This window comes from Pantherophis guttatus, chromosome 4, assembly GCF_059756535.1.
Source record: "Pantherophis guttatus breed Tessera chromosome 4, ASM5975653v1, whole genome shotgun sequence".
Lineage (NCBI taxonomy): Eukaryota > Metazoa > Chordata > Lepidosauria > Squamata > Colubridae > Pantherophis > Pantherophis guttatus.
In genome coordinates this window covers 19,066,981-19,088,766 of record NC_142066.1, presented here as the reverse complement: position 1 = coordinate 19,088,766, position 21,786 = coordinate 19,066,981, and the positions used below count along the sequence as shown (strand labels likewise).

Sequence of the window (21,786 nt, the reverse complement as noted above, 5' to 3'; positions counted from 1 at the left end):
TCTCAAAAGGTCACCACCTCCAAAATGCACTACATAAACATGACAAAATTAATAAAGAAATATGCATATACACACATTTATTACAGGACACAGAGAAACAGCACAGTCTAGTTTGGATGTATACATGTAAATGGAGAGAAAAATTGTGAGTTTACCAGATGGATGACCTAGGGAACAAAGATGTTACAGAATCTGGTAGTCCTGCTAGAAATACTTCGAAACCTCCTCCCAGAAGGGAGCAAGAGACCATGAAGTGGGTGTGTGGGGTCTCTAACAATGCTTTGAGCTCTAAGCACATAGCTCTCATAAGCAATATCCTGAATAACAGAAAGTGAGCTTCCTATAATCTTCTCAGCTGTCCTCACCACTCTCAATATATATGGAAAGTCCAATATGGACTTTTTATCTGACACACTGCTTCCACCAAACCAAACAGTGATGCACTTTGTTAAAACTCTCTCAATGATCCCTCTGTAAAGAGGGGCCAGGACAAAAGGCGGAAAATGTGTTCTCCTCATCCAATGCAGGAAATGCAGACACTTTATTAAGGATGACATGTGGCAAGATCAGTATACTTTATAATCAACAAAATTAACATTAAAATCAGAATAATTTAACAATAAAACTTTTAAAAACATGCTGCATTATCTCTTGTGCTGTCACAGACTGACTGCAACTTTAATATCTGTGTCTCTCTATATATCATGCTACGCCCTTGTATGTCACTTTGATGTGGTGATATGAGGGAAGAATGTTGACTCCCCAAACTGCAAAAACAGAACAAAGAAAGCCCTGTTTCATGAAAATAAACAATTAGGCTTCATCCAAGGGGTCTGGATTAAATATCAGTTTTATTTTTTTGTTAGTTGCACCTTCTTATTCAAATCAGGTCTCAGAATAATGATATAGCACTTGGGGAAAAAGATGCAGCCCAGTAATCCAGCTGCTGAAGCCAAAATGGAGAAGATCTCCACAGCAACCACATATTTCCCCTTGGTGCTCAAGTAGGTGGGAACAAATGACACCCAGACACTGCAAAAGACCAACATGCTGAAGGTGATGAATTTCGCTTCGTTGAAGCTGTCAGGTAAATTCCTAGCCAAGAAGGCCACCGTGAAAGTGACAGCAGTCAAGAGCCCCATAAAGCCAAGGACAGTATAAAACATTGTGGTGGAACCTTCATTACATTCTAAGACAATTTCTTCAACCATGGAGTGCATGTCTGAATCTGGAAATGGGGGAGAAATTGCCAACCACACTACACAGATGGTGAACTGAGCCATGAAGACAGATAGGACAATCGTGTTGGCCATTCGTCTCCCCACCCACTTCCTCATTTTGGAGCCTGGCTTGGTGGCCATGAAAGCAAGAACTACTATGGTTGTTTTACCCAAAATACAAGAAAGGGCTATAGAGAAGGTGATGCCAAAAGTACTTTGTCGCAAGAGACATTTCACTTGATTAGGTTGCCCAATGAAGAGCAGAGTGCAAAGGAAGGAGAGCAGGAGAGCAATGAGAAGAATGTAGGTGAGGTTCCTGTTGTTGGCTTTGACAATGGGAGTGTCCTGGTGTTTAATGAAGATTCCCAACACCATAGCTGAGATGACAGAAAAGGAAACTGAAATTGTTACCAAAGAAATACCCAATGGCTCTTGGAAACTCAAATAAGTTACAGTTTTTGGAAGACAATTATCTCGACCTTTGTTTGGATGTTGATCCTCTGGACATGGGAAACAATCATCTAAGTCTGGGAGAAAAGAACAAATAAAACTGTTTCACAGAACCATTATAGGATTTAAGAATGAAAAAGTAACACTAGATTTAATAAGATCCAATGAGTTTGTACTATTTTTCTCAAAATAATTTAAAATGAAATACATTATATAATGCAGTGTTCAGTTTTAATATTCTTTAAGTTACACAGTTATCTCAAAATATTTATATGACACTTACTGTCCAGCTGGAATATGAAGGAAAAATAGTTGAAATGGCAGGAAAAAATGTTCTACGGATTGAATTTGATGGAAAATGATCTTACAGTCAAAAATAAATAATAAAAAGACTTCTGAATTTTTTTAGAAAGGCATAGGTTACCTGCCAAATGTCTACAAGCAATAAGAAGAAAAATCCAAATCTGAGAAATCTATTGATCCTTAAGAGAGATTATGTTATTTAAAGTGAACTGGTTGATTGTACCATTAAATATTTCCCAAAAATGCTGTTTCAAAAAGGAACCGGACTTTCGTGTTTTTCCTTGAAGACATTTTGCTTCCCATCCAAGAAACTTCTTCAGTTCTGAGTGCAGCAAGTCAGTCAGAACTGAAGAAGCTACTTGGATGAGAAGTAAAATGTCTTCAAGGAAAAAAGGAACTTCACTTCTCTTTTGAAAAAGCAACCTTGAGACAAAACTACTTTGGATGATTAAGAATCTCCATAGACATTCAATATCTCCTTGAATTAGAAAAAAGTCATTCACGTTTTTCATTGCTCATCTATACAACTATCAGACAGCTCAGGATTTTCAGTCACCATAATACTGATTAAAAATTCAATCCCAATTATATTTATTAAATTATTGATATATTCAATAATTTGAATATATCAATAATTATTCTGCTACAGACTGCTACAGGGAGTTGTTTTTTGTGGCCTACCATCATGGAATTCCCTGGATTACTGTGGGACGTTTGCCACATTTAGGAGGGGTGGCTCCCGCAGCGACCCGGAGGTCTATACTGAGTCGGGTAGAGGCTGAGTGTGTGAATCATGTGATTCCTGGAAGAAGATCTGGGGGTAGCTTGGAGGGGCTGGCGGTCGATTGTGGAATGGTTATTCCAGTTGCCTTGCATTGCCCCCCCCCGGCCTGGTCTTAGGACTCATGTCCATCACTCGTCATCTGACTGGTTTTCCCACTGCAAAAACATCTCCCTTGTACTCCATCTTGTATTCCATCTTATCTTCCCATGATATCGCCACTGGCCGGATTCCATGGACCGCCTCTATATTCCATCAGCTTCTTTCAGTCGGTCAGTTAGTTGGCAGTTAGGATGTAGGTACTGTAGGAGCCGGTTCATCGCTCTATTGCACCACCAACAGGGACGGTTCAAAATGGCCATTTTCACTCTGGCCAACCACCGTGAGAGGGTGGCTTTGGATGTTACTCCCCGGTGCTCGTAAATAGCATCAGACTCCTCCAATGTCATGAGAGGACAGTGGAATTTACTCTACCGGCACCCAGACTTGCAGTTTCTTCTTCTCTGGGATTTTCAGACTGATTCTAGATTACCATCTTTGACCCTAGGGCCATATCATCACCCCTGGTCATCAAATGTATTCAGCGGCCGAGCTCCTTGTGCTGCGAGACTCCCCCCTCTCGCACGCCTGGCCCTCCACACTATCGAGGGCCTACCTTGATGACGGGTTTTGGAACCCCGAGAGGTGGCATGCGGCGAAGAGGAGGTTGAGGGGGGTTTTATTTAAATTTTTAGCGCAATTTTTAAAGGGTTCCAGGGGGGAGGGTTGGATTAGAACTAGATTTGTGGGTGTGGGGGACAACCCACTGAGGAGGGGGCCTGGTCAGCTGAGGGGTGCAACATGGGAGGTGCGGGACTCAGGGTCAAGGATGGGGTTAGAGCTTGTGCCAATGATGGGCATTACATCAGTACTGTGGGTGGGAGGGGCAGATATGGTGGGAGCAGGAGGCCATATCATGTTGTGGGAGTGCGCGCTCGCTGTCTTCGAGTGGTGGCACGCTCCGGCCCCCAATGCTCCTCTCGTTCCCCAGGCTGCACAGATCCTTAGGGCCTGAGCCTTCGGCTGATGTTATGAATGCCAGGTCCATGGTAAATAAAGCCCCCTTCATTTGTGATCTTGTTCAGGAGGGAGGAGCGGACCTGGCGGGTATTATAGAGACCTGGTTGGGCCAGGAGGGGGAGTCCCCCTTGTTGAAATGTGCCCATCCGGTTTTCATGCATTTCATCAGCCGAGGTCACAGGGGAGCGGCGGGGGGGTGGCGGTTGTCATTAAAGAAGGTCTTGGTCCGAGGGAGGCCACTGTTCCTCAGACTGCCGGATGTGAGTCCCTCCTTGTGAAGTGGGGTCATGGGGTACAGATGGGCTTGCTGATTACGTACCTGGCTCGCTGCTACGTGGCGGCAGCCCTGCCTGAGCTGCTCAACGTTATAGCCGGGGTGGCGGTTGATCCCCCCAGGCTTATGGTCATGGGGGATTTTAACTTGCCATCTGTCGGTGAGGCTTCTGAGGTGGTCTGGGAGTTCATGGCTACCATGACGGCTATGGACCTGACCCAGTTAGTTCATGGCCCTACTCACATGGGGGGGAAACACGCTGGACTTGGTTTTTGTCTCTGGTCAGTGGCAGAGTGATCTGGAGATAGGGGATATAGTGATTGAGCCCTTGTCATGGTCAGATCACTCCCTCCTTCTCTTTGACCTTCGAACCACCACAGTTCGCCACAGGGAGGCGGAACCGATGAGATGGTTCCGCCCCAGGCACCTGATGGATCCGGATAGGTTCCAGACGGAGCTTGGGCCATTCCCTGAGGCTCTGGCTCATGACTCGACAGAAGACCTAGTGGCCGCCTGGGATAGGGCGGCCGCTGGAGCTTTGGACCAAGTCGTGCCTTTGCGGCCCCTGACCCGGTGCCAGTCTCACCTGGCTCCTTGGTTCACTGAGGAGCTGAGGGAGATGAAGCACCAGAAAAGATGCCTGGAGAGCAGTTGGAGGGCCAGCCTTTCTGAATCTGACCGAACACTGGTAAGATCTCATATTAAGACCTACCTAGTGGCGATAAAAGCGGCAAAATGTAATTATTTTTCCACTCTTATTGCATCATCAGATAATCGCCTGGCCACCCTGTTTAGGGTGACCCACTCCCTGCTCCACCAGGGAGCATGGGAGGGCCCCTTGGAGGGCAGGGTCGAGGACTTTGTGCAGTATCTGTATGACAAAGTCGCTCAGATTCGGGAAGACTTGGACTCTGACTGGGTAGATTCAGGGGGGATGATGGAGGCAGGTCTTGAGAATATTATCCTGGAAAAGTTTGACCCTGTGACTCCCGAAGACGTGAACAGGATTCTGGGTAGACTGAGCGTGGCCACATGTTTATTGGACCTGTGTCCCTCCTGGTTGGTGCTGGCTTCTCGGGAGATTACATGAGGCTGACTCCAGGGGATTATTAAGGCTTCATTGAGTGAGTGTGACTTTCCTGCCACCTTGAAAGAGGTGGTGGTGAGGCCTCTCCTCAAGAAACCTTCCCTGGACCCGGCAGTGTTAGCAAATTATCGTCCAGTCTCCAACCTTCGCTTTGGGGTGAAGGTTGTTGAGAGTGTGGTGGCGCGACAGCTTCCCCAGTACCTGGATGAAACGGTTTATCTAGATCCATTCCAGTCGGGCTTCAGTCCTGAGTACAGCACGGTAACGGCATTGGTCGCGTTGGTTGATGATATCTGGAGGGCTCGGGACAGGGGTTGTTCTTCTGTCCTGGTCCTTTTCTCAATGGCTTTTGATACCATCAACCATGGTATCATGCTGCACCAGTTGGAAGAGTTGGGGGTGGGGGGGCAGAGGTTCTCCTCCTTTCTCTGACCTGTCACAGTCTGTGTTGGCAGGGGGGCAGAGGTCGACCCCGAGGCGCCTTGTATGTGCCTCAGGGGTCAGTCCTCTCACCGCTTCTGTTCAACATTTATGTGAAGCCACTGGGTGAGATCATCCGTGGTTTCGGGGTGAAGTACCATCAGTACGCTGATGATACTCAGCTGTACATCTCCACCCCGGACCACCCCAATGATGCCCTTGAAGTGATGTCCCGGTGCCTGGAGGCTGTGCGGATCTGGATGGGGAGAAACAGACTCAGGCTTAACCCATCCAAGACCGAGTGGCTGTGGTTTCCGGCATCCTGATAATAATAATAATAATAATAATAATAATAATAATAATAATAATAATAATAATAATAATAATTCTATTTCTATACTGCCCTTCTCCCGAAGGACTCAGGGCAGTGTACAGCCAATTTAAAAACACAGGACACAACAATGATTAAAAATTAAAATAATTAAATAAATTTGGCCGATTTAAAACCCCCCAAAATTAAAATACCCCAATTTAAAATTATTATATTGATAGCCCTGCCTGGCGGAACAACAGGGTCTTCAGTGCACAGAGAAACACCCGGAGGTCAGAGATCTTACGTATTTCCAGGGGCAGTTCATTCCAGAGGGCTGGTGCTCCCAGAGAGAAGGCTCTCCCCCTGGGTGTCGCCAGCCGACATAACTTGGCTGATGGCACCCTAAGGAGACCCTCTCTGTGGGAACGGACTGGTCGGTGGGAGGCTATTGGTGGCAGAAGACGGTCTCGAAGGTACCCGGGTCCTATGCCATGGAGCGCTTTAAAGGTGGTAACCAACACCTTGAATCGCACCCGGAAGACCACTGGGAGCCAGTGCAGCTCGCACAGGAGGGGTGTCACGCGGGCACAACGAGTTGCACCCATAACCACCCGCGCGGCCGCGACCCATGCGAGACGCCTCGAGGTCAACCTCTGCCCCCCTGCCAACACAAACTGCGAGCGGTCGGAGAGGAAGGAGGAGAACCACTGCAGAACGGTGCCCCCTATTCCCAACCGCTGCAGCATGATACCATGGTCGATGGTATCAAAAGCCGCTGAGAGATCTAATAGGACTAGGACAGAGGAGCAACCCCTGTCCCGAGCCCTCCAGAGATCATCCACCAATGCGACCAATGCCGTTTCTGTGCTGTGCCCCTGCCTGAAGCCCGACTGGTATGGGTCTAGATAGATAGCTTCATCCAGGTGCCCGGGCAGTTGTCGTGCCACCACACTCTCAACAACCTTCGCCACAAACCGAACGGTAGTTAGCTAATTCAGCCGGGTCCAGGGAAGGCTTCTTGAGGAGGGGCCTCACCACCGCCTCTTTCAAGGCGGAGGGAAAGGCACCCTCACTCAGAGAGGCAGTTATAATCCCCTGGAGCCAGCCTCGTGTAACCTCCCGGGAGGAGGTTGGTGCCATCACTGACTATTGGGGGTGAGTCATTGGCCCCCATAGAGAGGGCTCACAACCTGGATGTCCTCCTGGATTCACGGCTGTCTTTAGAAGAGCATTTGATGGCTGTGGCCAGGAGGACTTTCTATCGGGCCGCCTGATCCTCCAGTTGCGTCTCTTTCTCAATCGGGACTCCTTACGCATGGTCACTCATGCCCTCGTCACCTCCTGCCTGGACTACTGTAATGCTCTCTACATGGGGCTCCCCTTGAGGAGCACCCGGAGGCTCCAACTGGTCCAGAATGCAGCCACGCGGGTGGTTATGGGAGCGACGTGGCGTTCCCATGTAACACCTCTCCTGAGCGAGCTGCACTGGCTCCCGGTGGTCTTCTGGGTGCGCTTCAAGGTCTTGGTCACCACCTTTAGAGTGATCTATGGCTTAGGACCTGGTTACTTACAAGACCACCTTCTGCCATCAGTAGCCTCTCACCAGCCAGTACGCTCCCATAGAGAGGGGCTCCTCAGGGTGCTGCCAGTCAAACAGTGTTGACTGGCAGCCCCCAGGGGGAAAGCCTTCTCTGTGGGGGCACCTGCCATTTGGAACGAGCTCCCCCTGGAGATATGGAGGATTCTGGATTTCTGCACTTTTCGCCGTGCCCTCAAGACCTTTTTATTTCAACAGGCTGGCCTGGCCTAACTTCCTTTTAATTGTTAATTTTAAATTTGTTTTAAAACAATAGGGTGTTTTAATCTGTTTGGGCCAAATTATCTAATGTGTTTTTACGTTGCTTTTTTAAATTTTGTATTATGTGTGTTTTATCTTGGCTGTTCACCACCCTGAGTCCTTCGGGAGTAGGGCAGTATATAAATCCAAAATAAAGTAAAGTACAAGTAAAAGTAAATATTCAATATATTCCTTTGCTTACCCATTTGGTCAGCTATCTTCCCTTCTGGACACTGTCTACAGTCATAGCAGCAGGATAATTTATCTTCTATTTTTACCTTGCTGTAGCCAAAGGGACATTTCTCATTACAGATGGAAAGAGGCAAAGTCTGTTCATAAATAAAATCAGAATTCTTTCACATGAAGGACTTATAGGTTGGGAGAGTTCATTTCATGACATATATATATACCATATATACCAAAACTTTTCACATCCTCATGAAACCTTAATGTCCCATTTCTCCACTTTCTTTTGTTTTAAGTTCACCAAAACAATCCTTTAATTCATCTCTTTCTCAAACCTCAGCAACTAAAAGAGACATGAACCTCAACTCCCTGAATGCTGCAGCTGCCAAAAAAGCCAACACAGTCATAGTCTGCATTAACAAAGGGATAGAATCAAGATCATGTGAAGTGTTAATGCCACTTTATAATGTCACAGTAAGACCATACTTGGAATATTGCATCCAGTTTCGGTTGCCACAATAGAAAAAGATGTAGAGAGTATAGAAAGAGTCCAGAGAAGAGCAACAAAAATGATTAGGGGATTGGTGGCTAAAATATATGAAGAATAGTTGCAGAAATTGGGTGTGTCTAGTTCAATGACAAGAAGAAGCAGGGGTGACATGATAGCAGTCTTCCAATATCTCAGGGGCTGCCACAAAGAAGAGGGAGTCAACCAATTCTTCAAAACACCTGAAGGCAGGATAAGATGCAATGGATGGAAACTAATCAAGGAAAGGACCAACCTAGAAGTAAGGCAAAATTTCCTGACAGTTAGAACAATTAATCGGTGGAACAGCTTGCCTCCAGAAATTCTGGGCTCTCCAACATGGGGAGATTTTAAAAGAAGTGATTGGACAACCATTTCTCTGAAATGGTGTAGGGTTTCCTGAGTAGGGAGTGTTGGACTAGAATACCTCCAAAGTTAATCTCTTATTTCCCCAACCAGCATGCTGAAGTTGGGAGTTGAAATCCACACTTCATAAACTTGCTGGGTTGGAGAAACACTTGCTTAACTGTAACATTTTTCTTATGTAGTTAAAGACACCTGACTACTTCAGATATCCTACTCAATTGTCCATTATATGGCTCAGCAAGGGCTCAATACATAGAAATATTACTTCACAATAATGATATACTAGGACTCAAACAAACAAAATAATTGTATTTCCTTCAGGGCCCAAATATATATGTAGTCACTTGAACTGTTAATTTTATAGTCAGGCATCTCCAACAAAGGACATCTTATATACTACACATTGAGGTTGTATGTAAAAGTAATTAATTAACTTAATTGCCTACTGTTGTCCATCTCTAGGATTCATTTCATCATATATCTTTGCATTCTGTTTTGCCATTTATCTTACTGTTTTATCTTATCTAATGTAATTGTATTTTACTGTTTCTGATGCTCATTTTAATAATATAACCCACTGAATAATTAGTAGAGATTACTGCTGTGCTATGTACTGGGATGATGTTGCACTGGAACTAAACAAATGCTGTAGGCTTTAAGTCACCTATATATAGTTTAGTACTTTATGTTCATATACCATGTTTTCCCAAAAATAAGACCCTGTCTTATATTTTTTGAACCCCGAAATAATGGCTTGGCTTTATTTTGGGGGGGTCTTATTATATTGGGGCACAATTTGGGGGTAGCAGGTGGGGTGGGGAGGGGAAGAAGCGAGGGGCAGGAAGCCCTGCTATGCCCGGCGAGAGAAGAGATGGCAAGAATCACAGCAAGAGAAATGGTGGAGGGGAACCAGGAAGATTGGGTAGATGAGATGTTGGATGGTGAGGGTGGCGGCCGTGGATGTACCCACTGTGCAGGGGCAGCTGAGCCTACATCGCACAGCTGGCTGGGGCGGCCACAGCTTCCCAAGTGCGAGCCTTTCCCAGTCGCTAGACACTGGGCCCTCCCCACCCTCCGCTTCCGAGCAGGGTGGCTGTCCTTGGCGGCAGAGTGGCAGCTTCCTCATCCTCTTCCCCAAAGGCCCACCCTGCTTAAAGGCCCAGTGTGGTGCTTCCCCTAGCCCACCCGCCCCTTCACCTGTCTCTCTCCAAGTGCTCCAATCGCGCAGCCTACCCACCCTTTGAGATAAACCGTCCAAGAGGCGCGCAGCAGCAAGTCAAATCCATCCTGAGCCTCGCCGCTTTTGGTCACTGCCTCCCTGGCCTGAGATTCCCGCAGCACAACTGTTCATGCAGGTGAACCTGAACCTGTTCACACCAGTTCATGCCAGGAGCCCTTTACCCCTGGTTCTGCCTTCAGGGCTCTACTGTGTGTTTCTCTCCCCACATATCCCTGGCCTGCCTGTCAACATTACAGAAGATGCAACACTGCACACTGCCCATAAGCAATGGGCAGCCTCTCACAGTAATGAGAATTGCCTGCAATTCTCCTTACTGTGAGAGGCTGCACATTGCAAAGAAGAACGAAGCAAGGTTGTGGTAGTGGGGGTGGATGACAAAGCAAGGCAGGGGCTGTGAAGCTGCCCCAAGGCCCCGCATCGGCTTACCTGAATTGCCCTTCAGTCAGGCCACGCATGCCAAACCCTCCCCCTCACCTCCAGGGCAGCCACATCCCTTCACTAACCTGCTTTCCAGCTCCGTTCTCCCCTGCGTAGACTCCCCTTACTGTAGTCTGTTGGACTACGGTAAAAAAATAATACCAGTAGTTCAGACCTTCCAACTTCTCATGAAGAAAAAAATATCTCGCGAAGTTGGAAGCTGTTTTTACTGTAGTCCCACAGAGTATTTTTCTTGACCTGCATTGACGGTGGAGAACGGAGCTGGAAAGCAGGTTAGTAAAGGGATGTGGCTACCTTGGAGGTTTGAGGGGAAGAGGGACCTCTGTGTGTGTTGTGTAGAGAGAGGGGAGGAATGTTGCTGCCAGCCCTAGATAACGCTCCGAGGTTGAGTTGGGATCTCTCTCTTTCCCTCTCTTTCTCACACCGTTCTTTCTTTGGATTGCAGCAAAGATGGCCCTTCCAGAATTGCAAGGCTGAAGGCTTCGGATGGAGCATTTTGGGGATGTGTGAATGTGCTGCGATCCCAAGTAAAGAAAGATCAGTAGGAAAAGGGGGAGGAGCCCAGCAGCTGGGGAGGTGCTCTGGAGATCAGGGCCAAGTTGCATAGCCTCATTGGCTCAGCTGATCAGCGGGCAGCAATTAAGGGGCTGAACCTCCAGGAGGTGACCGGGGAGGTGCCTCCTGTGCTGACCACACCCACCCCTCCACTAGGGCTTATTTTTGGAGGAGGGCGTATATTTATGTCCACCCCAAAAATCAGGCTTGGCCTTATTTTTGGGACATGTCTTATTTTCGGGGAAACACGGTACATCAAACAAAAGAAAAATGAGGTTGTTAAATACCAGTTTGATTGTGATTGTGATTTAATTATTTACTTCTGTGCATCAATGAATACATGATTTCCAAAAAAGTGAAAAATAAAACACACCTGGTTAAATACATGGGGCCAAACAGCTTCCTTGGCAGAAATGGTAATGAGTTTTTCTGGGGGAGCCATGGGGTCGAACTTTCCAATTTGGACCTTCAGAAAGGACTTGTTTGGAAATGTGACCCAATTGAAAACATCAAACCCAGTTTCAAATTCTCCATTGGGACCAAAAGAAATCTGTTCTCCAGCACTGTTGTTAAAAGAGATGTGCTGCAAAAAGTGGTGGAGCTGAATGAAAAATCAAAGAAATATAAATTTTAACTGGCTTCCTTGAATTGTATGGAGAACTCTCAGTTCCTTCAGTATGGTTTATGCCCAATGGAAAGTCACCAATCTACACTTGTTTATAATTGAAAAAGAAACATTTTCTCTATCACATAGATCTTCTACTCTGTTGTCTGTTTTCACCTGAAAAAGTGTTATATGAAAATTATAGCACAACATTGAAAAAGGAAGAAAAATGATAGATTAACTTGCTTTGATTAACCCGGCATATTAGGATTTATATATTTACTTTTCTATACTGCAATATAGACATTTATAGGCCAAAACACCCTTCTGTTCCACCTCAGTGGTTACTGTTGGGGAATATATACAAGTGAAACTTGAAAAATTAGAATATCGTGCAAAAGTTCATTTATTTCAGTAATGCAACTTAAAAAGTGAAACTAATATATGAGATAGACTGCAAAGCGAGATAATTCAAGCCTTGATTTGTCATAATTTTGATGATTATGGCTTACAGCTCATGAAAACCCCAAATTCACAATCTCAGAAAATTAGAATATTACATGAAATCAATAAAACAAGGATTGTACATAGAACAATATCGGACCTCTGAAAAGTATAAGCATGCATATGTAGTCAGTACTTGGTTTGGGCCCCTTTTGCATCAATTACTGCCTCAATGCGGCGTGGCATGGATGCTATTAGCCTGTGGCACTGCTGAGGTGTTATGGAAGACCAGGATGCTTCAATAGCGGCCTTCAGCTCTTCTGCATTGTTCGGTCTCATGTCTCTCATCTTTCTCTTGGCAATGCCCCATAGATTCTCTAAGGGGTTCAGGTCAGGCGAGTTTGCTGGCCAATCAAGCACAGTAATCCCATGGTCATTGAACCAGGTTTTGGCATTTTTGGCAGTATGAGCAGGTGCCAAGTCCTGCTGGAAAATGAAGTCAGCATCCCCATTAAGCTCATCTGCAGAAGGAAGCCTGAAGTGCTCCAAAATCTTCTGGTAGACAGCTGTGTTGACCCTGGACTTAATAAAGCACAGTAGATCAACACAACAGCAGGTGACATGGCTCCCCAAATCAACAAAGACTGTGGAAACTTCATACTGGACTTCAAGCATCTTGCATTCTTCCTCCAGACTCTGGGTCCTTGGTTTCCAAATGAGATGCAAAAGTTGCTCTCATCAGAAAAGAGGACTTTGGACCACTGAGCAACAGACCAGTTCTTTTTTTCTTTAGCACAGTAAGACGCTTCTGACATTGTTTATTGTTCAGGAGCGGCTTGACAAGAGGAATACGACATTTGAAGCCCATGTCCAGGATCCATCTGTGTGTGGTGGCTCTTGATGCATTGACTCCAGCCTCAGTCCACTCCTTGTGAAAGTCCCCAACACCTTTGAATGGCCTTTTCCTGACAATCCTCCCCAGGTTGCGGTCATCCCTGCTGCTTGTGCACCTTTTTCTTCCAGACTTTTCCCTTCCACATAACTTTCTATTAATGTGCTTTGATACAGCACTTTGGGAACATCCAATTCTTTTGCAATTACCTTTTGAGGCTTTTCCTCCTTATGGAGGGTGTTAATGATGGTTTTCTGCACAACTGTCAGGTCATCAGTCTTTCCCATGATTTTGATTCCTACTGAACCGGACTGAGAGACCATTTAAAGGTTCAGGAACCCTTTGCAGGTGTTATGGCTTAATTAGCTGATTAGAGTAGGACCTTTTGAGCCTAGAATATTGAACCTTTTCACAATATTCTAATTTTCTGAGATTGTGAATTTGGGGTTTTCATGAGCTGTAAGCCATAATTATCAAAAGTATGACAAATCAAGGCTTGAACTATCTTGCTTTGCATATAATGAGTCTATCTCATATATATTAGTTTCACCTTTTAAATTGCATTACTGAAATAAATGAACTTTTGCACAATATTCTAATTTTTCGAGTTTCACCTGTATAGATTGAAGCAGGGGTGAAATCTAAATATTTTCGCTACCGGTTCTGTGGGCGTAGCTTAATTAGTGGTTGGGCCTTGGTGGTAAGGTGACTGGGAGGGTATGGCTTGTTGGTCAGGTGGACGTGGCCAAGTCAATGTCACTTCTTTGCCCTTTTTTAACCTACAAAACACAATAGAACACAACTGGTTCACCCACAATATAAAAGTAGCTGTGCTAGGCCCAAAATGGCCCCTGTAATAAGCAGGAACCTCACACAGCCACAAAAAGCCCCAAAAAACAACTTTCACACTTTACACACACACAACACAACACAACACAACTGGCTCACCCACAATATAAAAGCAGCTGTGCTAGACCCAAAATGGCCCTGCAACAAGCAGGAACCTCACACAGCGACAAAAAGCCCCCCCCAAAAAAACAACTTTCACACTTTACACACACAAAATTCCACATACAGCTTTGTGAGATTTTGTGTGTTTGTGTAGTTAGAGTGAAACACTACAGAAACACACAAAATCTCAGAAAGCTGCACAAATATTATTTTATTTTATTTTTATTTTTATATAAAAGCAGCTAAATTTAAAACTTCCTAAACTTTAAATGGCTAGGTCTAAAAAAAGAACAACTAAAAATAACCCAATTAACTATTTTTTTAAAGCTCCCAAAGGGGAAAAAAACTTTCCCAATAGAACAGGGGTCTCCAACCTTGGCAACTTTAAGACTTGTAGACTTCAACTCCCAGAATTCCTCAGCCAGCTTTGCTTTGCTGGGTGAGGAATTCTGGGAGTTGAAGTCCACAACTCTCTGCCTGCTTGATTGCAGGCAGAGAGATTCAGTTGCTTGCTGATGCAATGGATTGCAGGGATTACAGCAAGGCGTTGTGACCAGCAGCTAAGGTAAGTAAGCCGTGGGGGGGAGGGGGAGGGATTTTTGCTACCGATTAGCAGGCAACAGCTGAGATCGTCAGAGCCGGGCTCTCAGAGCCATTTAAAAGAAAAAAAAAGGCTCTGATGATTGCGCAGCTCAGCTGGGCATGGGGGGCAGGGGCAGAGATTTTTGCTACCGGTTCTCCGACCTGTCCTCCACCATCACTACCTACTCACCTGAGCTGGTCTGAACCGGGAGCATTTCACCCCTGGATTGAAGTTCATGTAGTAGGGTTTTTTTCAAACTTTTTCAATAAATCAATCATGGTTATTGCTGTAGAATAACAGAATTGGAAGGGACCTTAAAGGTCTTCTAGTCCAACCCCCTGCTTAGGCAGGATACCTTACACCATTTCAGACAAATGGGTATCCAACCTCTTCTTAAAAACTTCCAGTGTTGGAGCATTCACAACTTCTAGAGGCAAGTTGTTACACTAATTAATTGTTTTAACTGTCAGGAAATTTCTCCTTAGTTCTAAGTTGCTTCTCTCCTTGATTAGTTTCCACCCATTGCTTCTTGTCCTACCTTCAGGTGCTTTGGAGAATAGTTTGAGTTCCTCTTCTTTGTGGCAGCCTTGAGATATTGGAACACTATTATCATGTCTCCTCTAGTCCTTCTTTTCATTAAACTAGAAATACCCAATTCCTGCAACCGTTCTTCATATGTTTTAGCCTCCAATCCCCTAATCATCTTTGTTGCTCTTCTCTGCACTCTTTCCAGAGTCTCCACAACTTTTTTACATTGTGGTGAGCAAAACTGAATGCAGTATTCCAAGTGAGGCCTTACCAAGGCATTATAAAGTGGTATTAACACTTTACATGATCTTGATTCTATCCCTCTGTTTAGCCTAGAACTGTGTTGGCTTTTTTGGCAGTTGCTGCACACTGCTGGCTCTTATCTAAATGGTTGTCCACTAGGACTCCAAGATCCCTCTCACAGTTACTACTATTGAGCAAGGTACCACATATACTGTACCTGTGCATTTTGTTTTTCTTGCCTAAACGTAGAATCTTACTTTTGTCACCATTGAATTTCTTTTTGTTAGATAGCGCCCAACGTTCAACTCTGTCAAGGTCCTTCTATATCTCCAGCCTATCTTCTGGAGTGTTGGCTATTCCTGCCAGCTTGGTGTGTCATCTGAAAATTGGATGCGTTCTCCATGTATCCCCTTGTTCAAGTCATTGATGAAGATGTTGAAGAGTACTGGGACTAAAACAGAGCCTTGGTGTACTCCACTGCATACTACCCTCCATGTAAAGGCAGTTCCATTGATGACTACATGTTGAGTGCTGTTGGTCAGCCAGTTATGAATCCATCTGGTGGTGATGCTATCTAACCCACATTTTTCTACTTCATCTAGTAGTAGGTTATGGTCTACTTTATCAAATGTCTTACTGAAGTCCAAGTAAATTATATTGACAGTATTCCTCTGGTCCACTAATTTTGTCACTTGTCAAAGAATGCAATAAGATTTGTCTGGCATGATCTGTTTTTGACAAACCCATGTTGGCTTTTGGTTATTACTTTGTTTGCTTCTAGGTGTTCACTGATTTGTTGCTTGATTATCTTTTCCAGAATCTTCCCTGGTATTGAGGTCAGGCTGATAGTTTGTGGCTTCCTGGATCTATTTTTTTTTCCTTTTTTGAAGATGGGAACTACATCAGCTCTTTTCCAGTCCTCTGGCAGTTCCCCTGTGTTCCAGGATCTTTGAAAGATATAGTTCAGTGGTTGTGAGATCTCGTCTGCCAGGTCCTTCAGAACCTTGGGGTGTAAACCATCTGGTCCTGGTGATTTGAACTCGTCTAGGGTAGACAGGTGTACACTTACCATTTCCTTCCCTATTTTAACTTGTGTTCCTAATCTGCTTTTTGTGGTGCTGTTTTTTAAAGGTTGGACAGTTTTTTCCCTTTTTGTAAAGACAGCTGCAAAAAATGAGTTAAGTAGTTCTGCTTTCTCCCTGTTGGTTGTCACCTTCTTGCCACTTTCTCCCAGCAATGGACCAATAGTTTCCTTGACTTTTTTTTTTTTTTTTTGAAAAAAAAATTATTTATTTTTCACATAAAACAACATCTTTTTAGAGCAAAGGTTTGGTAAAATAAGTATAAATTCCAAATTTCATCAATTAACATCTTAGAAAAAAAAAAGAAAGAAAAAAAAAAGAATTCTAAACCCAATTTTTGTCATTCAATCTAACATCTTATTCTAACATTTAACATTCTATTATGTAGTCACCCTAAATCTTAAACTTCAAATCTAAACAGCTCTTTATAATATTCATTTATCATTTTAACAATCAATATTTCATAAATTCTCCTTACTTCAAAGACCCAAATCAAGTCAAGTTTCTTTTAAATCACATCTAATAATCAACATATAATGTTTTATTCCTCTCTTAAAAAACATTTCAAAATCAGTAACTATTCTTCAAAGATATCTCCTTCACTCCTCCTAATTTTATTTTGGCTAGATTGCAGCTTAATTAACTGGTTTCCAGGGATGTTCCTCCACTCCTAACCTTATTTGTTGGCTGGATCACAGTTTGATTTTAACTGCTTTCCAACTTTTTCTTGTTTTTAACATGTTGGAAGAAGATTTTTTTTGGTTTTTTTTTTTTACTTTTGTTGCAAGACTTAGTTCATTGTGAGTCTTAGCTTTCCACATTCATCTTTACAGGCTCAGGCTATTTGCTGATATTCTGCCTTAGTTATTTGCCCCTCTTTCCACTTTTTATACTTGTCCTTAGCTTAAGTTTATTTTCAAATTGCATCCAATTTTGCATAAATGATCTTCATTTTTAAGATTATTAATATAATATTTGAAAACAATAATAGGTTTTTAATTTTCTTTAGTTTTTGCATAAGAAAATACCATGAACATTCAAAACTATCTGTAAAGGAAGGGAGGTGAACAGTTAAGAATTATGAAATATAAAGAAAGAAAGACACTTTCAAAAAGAAAGGAGGGGAAAAAAACTATAAGCCAACATTTTTTACATGATTACATGATTTTACATGATTCCTGATTTGGATTAATAAACATTACCTGCCATGGTGATTGAAGGAAGTACTTCCAGCTACTCTTATCAATTTTTCGACTCTCTTTAAGTTTGGAGGCATGCAAGGCCCTCAGAGCATGTGCCACAGCATAGACTGCATTGTAGATGCTGTAACTATGTCTACCCATGGTAGTCTCAAAGACAGAATTAGGAAGAGTCTCCAGCTTCTCTTCTCCAGTGCAGATCCTTTCAGCATTCCCATCTGTAATATCACTGGAGAATGAGCATTCAAATGCATCTCTCCAGAAATCCCTAATAAACCCATCATCTTTTTCAAAATTTGGGTTTTTCTTCTGCGTAAATTGTTGGAATCCTGTTAGCTCCTTTGAGTGAAGTGCAAAGGAAATTGCACCATGGAGAAAATCAATGGACAATGGTCTTTGCATTAGAATAGAGGTGAATTCCATTTGAGGTGGCATGATCCAAACTTTGGCTTTTCTCTCCTTTGGAATATCATCAGAATCTAAAACAGAGAGCATCATCCTCAATGTCACTATGCTTGTAGTTTCAGCATTGAAGATCACTGCAGTGACAGTGCTCCCCATGATCACTCTATATAATTTATCTCCTTCCTCCATCATTTCAGCAGCTTCACTACCATACATCATTTTGGGAAGACATTCTATAAAGTCAAAGCAGATTCCTCTCTCTGAAAACATGAAAAGACTCTTTTGAACAAATCTCTCCATATCTTCTTCATACAAACAAATCATCCCAACCCAGGTCCATCCAAAATGCAAAAGTAAGTACAGTATTCCTTTAAGCTGGTGGATATCGTCAGGAAACATCCATGTTACAAAAAGTGCTGAGTTGTCATTATATGTCATTGGTGGTGATCCAAATGTGATCTAAGTGGGAGAAATACAGAAGAACCTAGTGAAATGGGAGTTTACTAGAAAAAAAAATAAAGGACTAATGTGTATATACATATGTAATAGAATTACTGTGTTTGAGTGGGCATGCAAGGCAACTTCCTGAAAACTATTTTTTTTTACCAATTGATATCTGCAAATTTACTATTGCTAATCAAGCAACAAGGAGAACTCTTTGTTGATAATCTTCATATCTAATAACTTTCTCATTAAATGACAAATTTTGTTTGCTTCTGGAATCCTTTTTATAAGAGTGATTATGAGGACTCAACATTTGAAAATAATAAACTGGTGAACTTTCCATCTTGCTCCACATTTAACTAACCTGGGGAAATTTATAGTTGCACAGAGTGGTTGCCATGTTGAGACAGGTTCTAGTATGGGGTCCTCCAATGATGGCTACCATATTCGTCTGGTCATTACATTTGTAGTTTGGGATAAATTTATCCTTTGTAGATAGAAATTCCATTGCTAAAAGAGAAGTTGTATATTCCTCAAGATAGTTGGTAGCAATGTGGAAACCGAGGCTAACATTGGACAAAATCCCAGAATGTTCATTGATCTCCTTTACAGCAAATGCCAGAGCCAAAGTGTGTTGGTAATTTTGAGTGAGGAACCTTCAGTGAGAATTATAAACTGCATGAATATACTTCTGCTTTAGATTCAAACAGTAGATATTGAAATTTTGAGTGTGTATACATATATACAAACACAAATTGAAATTGATTTTCTCCCAGGTCTGGAATTAAAAATGGCTAACCATGGGGAGAAAAAAGGACGCGGTGGCTAAAGGGACATGGTGGCTCAATGGCTAAGATGCTGAGTTTGTCAATCGAAAGGTGTCGCTTAATGGCATGAGCTCCCATTACTTGTCCCAGCTTCTGCCAACCTAGCAGTTTGAAAGCACATAAAAAATGCAAGTATAAAAATAGGGACCACCTTTGGTGGGAAGATAATAGTGTTCCGTGTGCCTTTGGCATTTAGTCATGCCGGCCAGATGATCATGGAGACGTCTTCGGACAGCGCTGCCTCCTCAGCTTTGAAACGGAGATGAGCACTGCCCCCTATAGTCAGGAACAACTAGCACGTATGTGCGAGGGGAACCTTTACCTTTACCTTTTAACCATAGACATTGGAATTAGCATACTGACCAACTAGCAACTGAAACGTTTCAACAGAAAAATGAAAGATAATAGACCACAGGTAGAAATAACAGGAGGATACTTACATGTATTGATCAAGTACTTCATGAGCAGGAAGGCTTTCAAAAGTGATCTCATTTGAAACAAAGAAGACTTGATAAATAATTGCACCAATGATTAAATCCCCAGACTGATAATACTTGTGAACCACTGGAAGAGGACTACTGAACTTGCAATTGTAAATAGGAGAAATTAACATGGTAGAAAAAAAAGGTAAAACTAGGGTCCTGAATATAACCAATTCACTGTAATATACAGTCATTATGGACATTAAAGAGCAACTTCTATGTTACCATTCAGCCAAGGATCTGGGTTGGACACTCTTTTGCATTATCTAAAGATAATACAATGAAGATTATCTAGAATTAAGACAAAGATTTATCACAGATCAAATGCAAATCCTGTTTTGTCTCCCTGCATGCAGTCCTGTATTTCTGAGAAGATGTTAATGCTATGCAATCTCTACATCTAGTTTTGTCAGTGTCTACTGAAATTCCCTTGAGAGATGGAGTAGAAGGGACACTGACTATACTTAGTAATCAGTACTATTATTGTTCCAAAAGTACTGTCTTTGAAGAATATCAGAAGGAAACATGTTTACCATATCTCAATACTCAACGCAACACTGCTATGAACCTTTGGAACTAATACACAAAGTAGGAAATGTTGGAGTGAGAGATGATATGCACAGAAGAAGAAAACACAATGCAATTAGAAAAAAAAGAAACACAGCTGTTGAGGTCATAGTATTCTCCCCTTTGTTAGATACAGGATCTACCTCATAAAGTGGTACTGTAACAATTACTTAAGCTCTAGAAGGAAGCAGGATAGATTTAATAGGAAATGGAGTTCAGAAATTGGGGTTGTTATGGTGAACTTTTTTTTGTATAAGATTTGATTTGATTTTATTATTTTATTTTATTTTATTTTATTTATTTTAGTATATAAAAATTACAACTTCAATTGTCTGGGTACAAATCATTTTAGGAAGTAATATTCAAAATGTTTACAACAATATATATCACATTTTTATCAATATACATGAATACCAATATTATTCATACTATTTGTTACTATTTAACACATTTTCCTTGTAACACTGATCCTTTCATATATTTCCCTGTTTCTAGCTCCTGTTTGTGTCCGCTAGGCATTGATCAAATAAGTCCCAAGCCAAAAAATATTCCTTTTCTTTCTTTTCCTTAATTTTAAGTGTTAGCTTGTCCATTTCTGCATTTTCTAATATTTTTCTAATCACATCTTCATCTGTTCCACTCTTCTCTTCACTTTTCCACTGTTCTACAAATACTATTCTCGCTGCCATTAATCCATGTAAAATGAGATCTACATTCCCTTTATTATACTTATCTGGTAAAATGCCCAGCAAAAATGTCTTTGGTTTCAAGTCTATATGTTGTTTTATCATTTTTTTCCAACTATGTATGTGTTTTTGTCCAATATTTTTTCACTTTTTGACATGCCCACCATATATGATAGTATGAGTGTTCCATATATGAATTTTGAGTGAGGAACCTTCAGTGAGAATTATAAACTGCATGAATATATTTCTGCTTTAGATTCAGACAGCAGACATTTTAAATGTGGGTACACATTTACATCTACATCCACAAATATATGTATTTGTGGATGTATATGTGCGCACACAAATTTAAAATATCTATTGTCTGAAGATGAAGAAGTCTATTGTCTGAAGAAATATCTACTGTGTGAAGATATCTACTGTCTGTCATACACAAACATACACACAATACATACATACTTAGGGTGTGCATATATTTGTGTGTGTGTATATTCATACATGCATACATATACAGTATACATAAACACAAACACAGATGTCTGGCAAACCATAACTTGATTATATGGATAGGAAATCATTGATAAAGTAGAGCAATATGCTAAAATCAAACCAAGAAAGCATTTGCAGCCTGCTTTCTTCTGTATTTAAGATTCTTCTTCTGTTCTTAAGATTTTAAATTCATGGTAAAATATCTCTTCCAGGATTAATTTGGATGCTAAGGTAGTATATGATTTCAGTTTTGTCTATATTTTGCCTGTATTTTTCTAAGGGCAGGAAGTTAGTTCTACTTTTCC

At 42.3% G+C, this 21,786-nt stretch overlaps 1 protein-coding gene across 1 annotated transcript; it reads right to left on the bottom strand.

Moving 5' to 3' along the window:
• Nucleotides 1-528: 528 nt before the first annotated feature.
• On the bottom strand, nucleotides 529-18,875 carry LOC117673027 (vomeronasal type-2 receptor 26-like). The gene is made up of 4 exons (XM_087893447.1): nucleotides 18,795-18,875; nucleotides 17,585-18,445; nucleotides 7,947-8,073; nucleotides 529-1,747 (listed from the first exon to the last, which is right to left on the bottom strand). The coding sequence occupies exons 1-4, from the start codon at nucleotides 18,873-18,875 to the stop codon at nucleotides 852-854; spliced, it is 1,965 nt and encodes a 654-aa protein (XP_087749573.1). The 3' UTR covers nucleotides 529-851.
• Nucleotides 18,876-21,786: the final 2,911 nt, after the last annotated feature.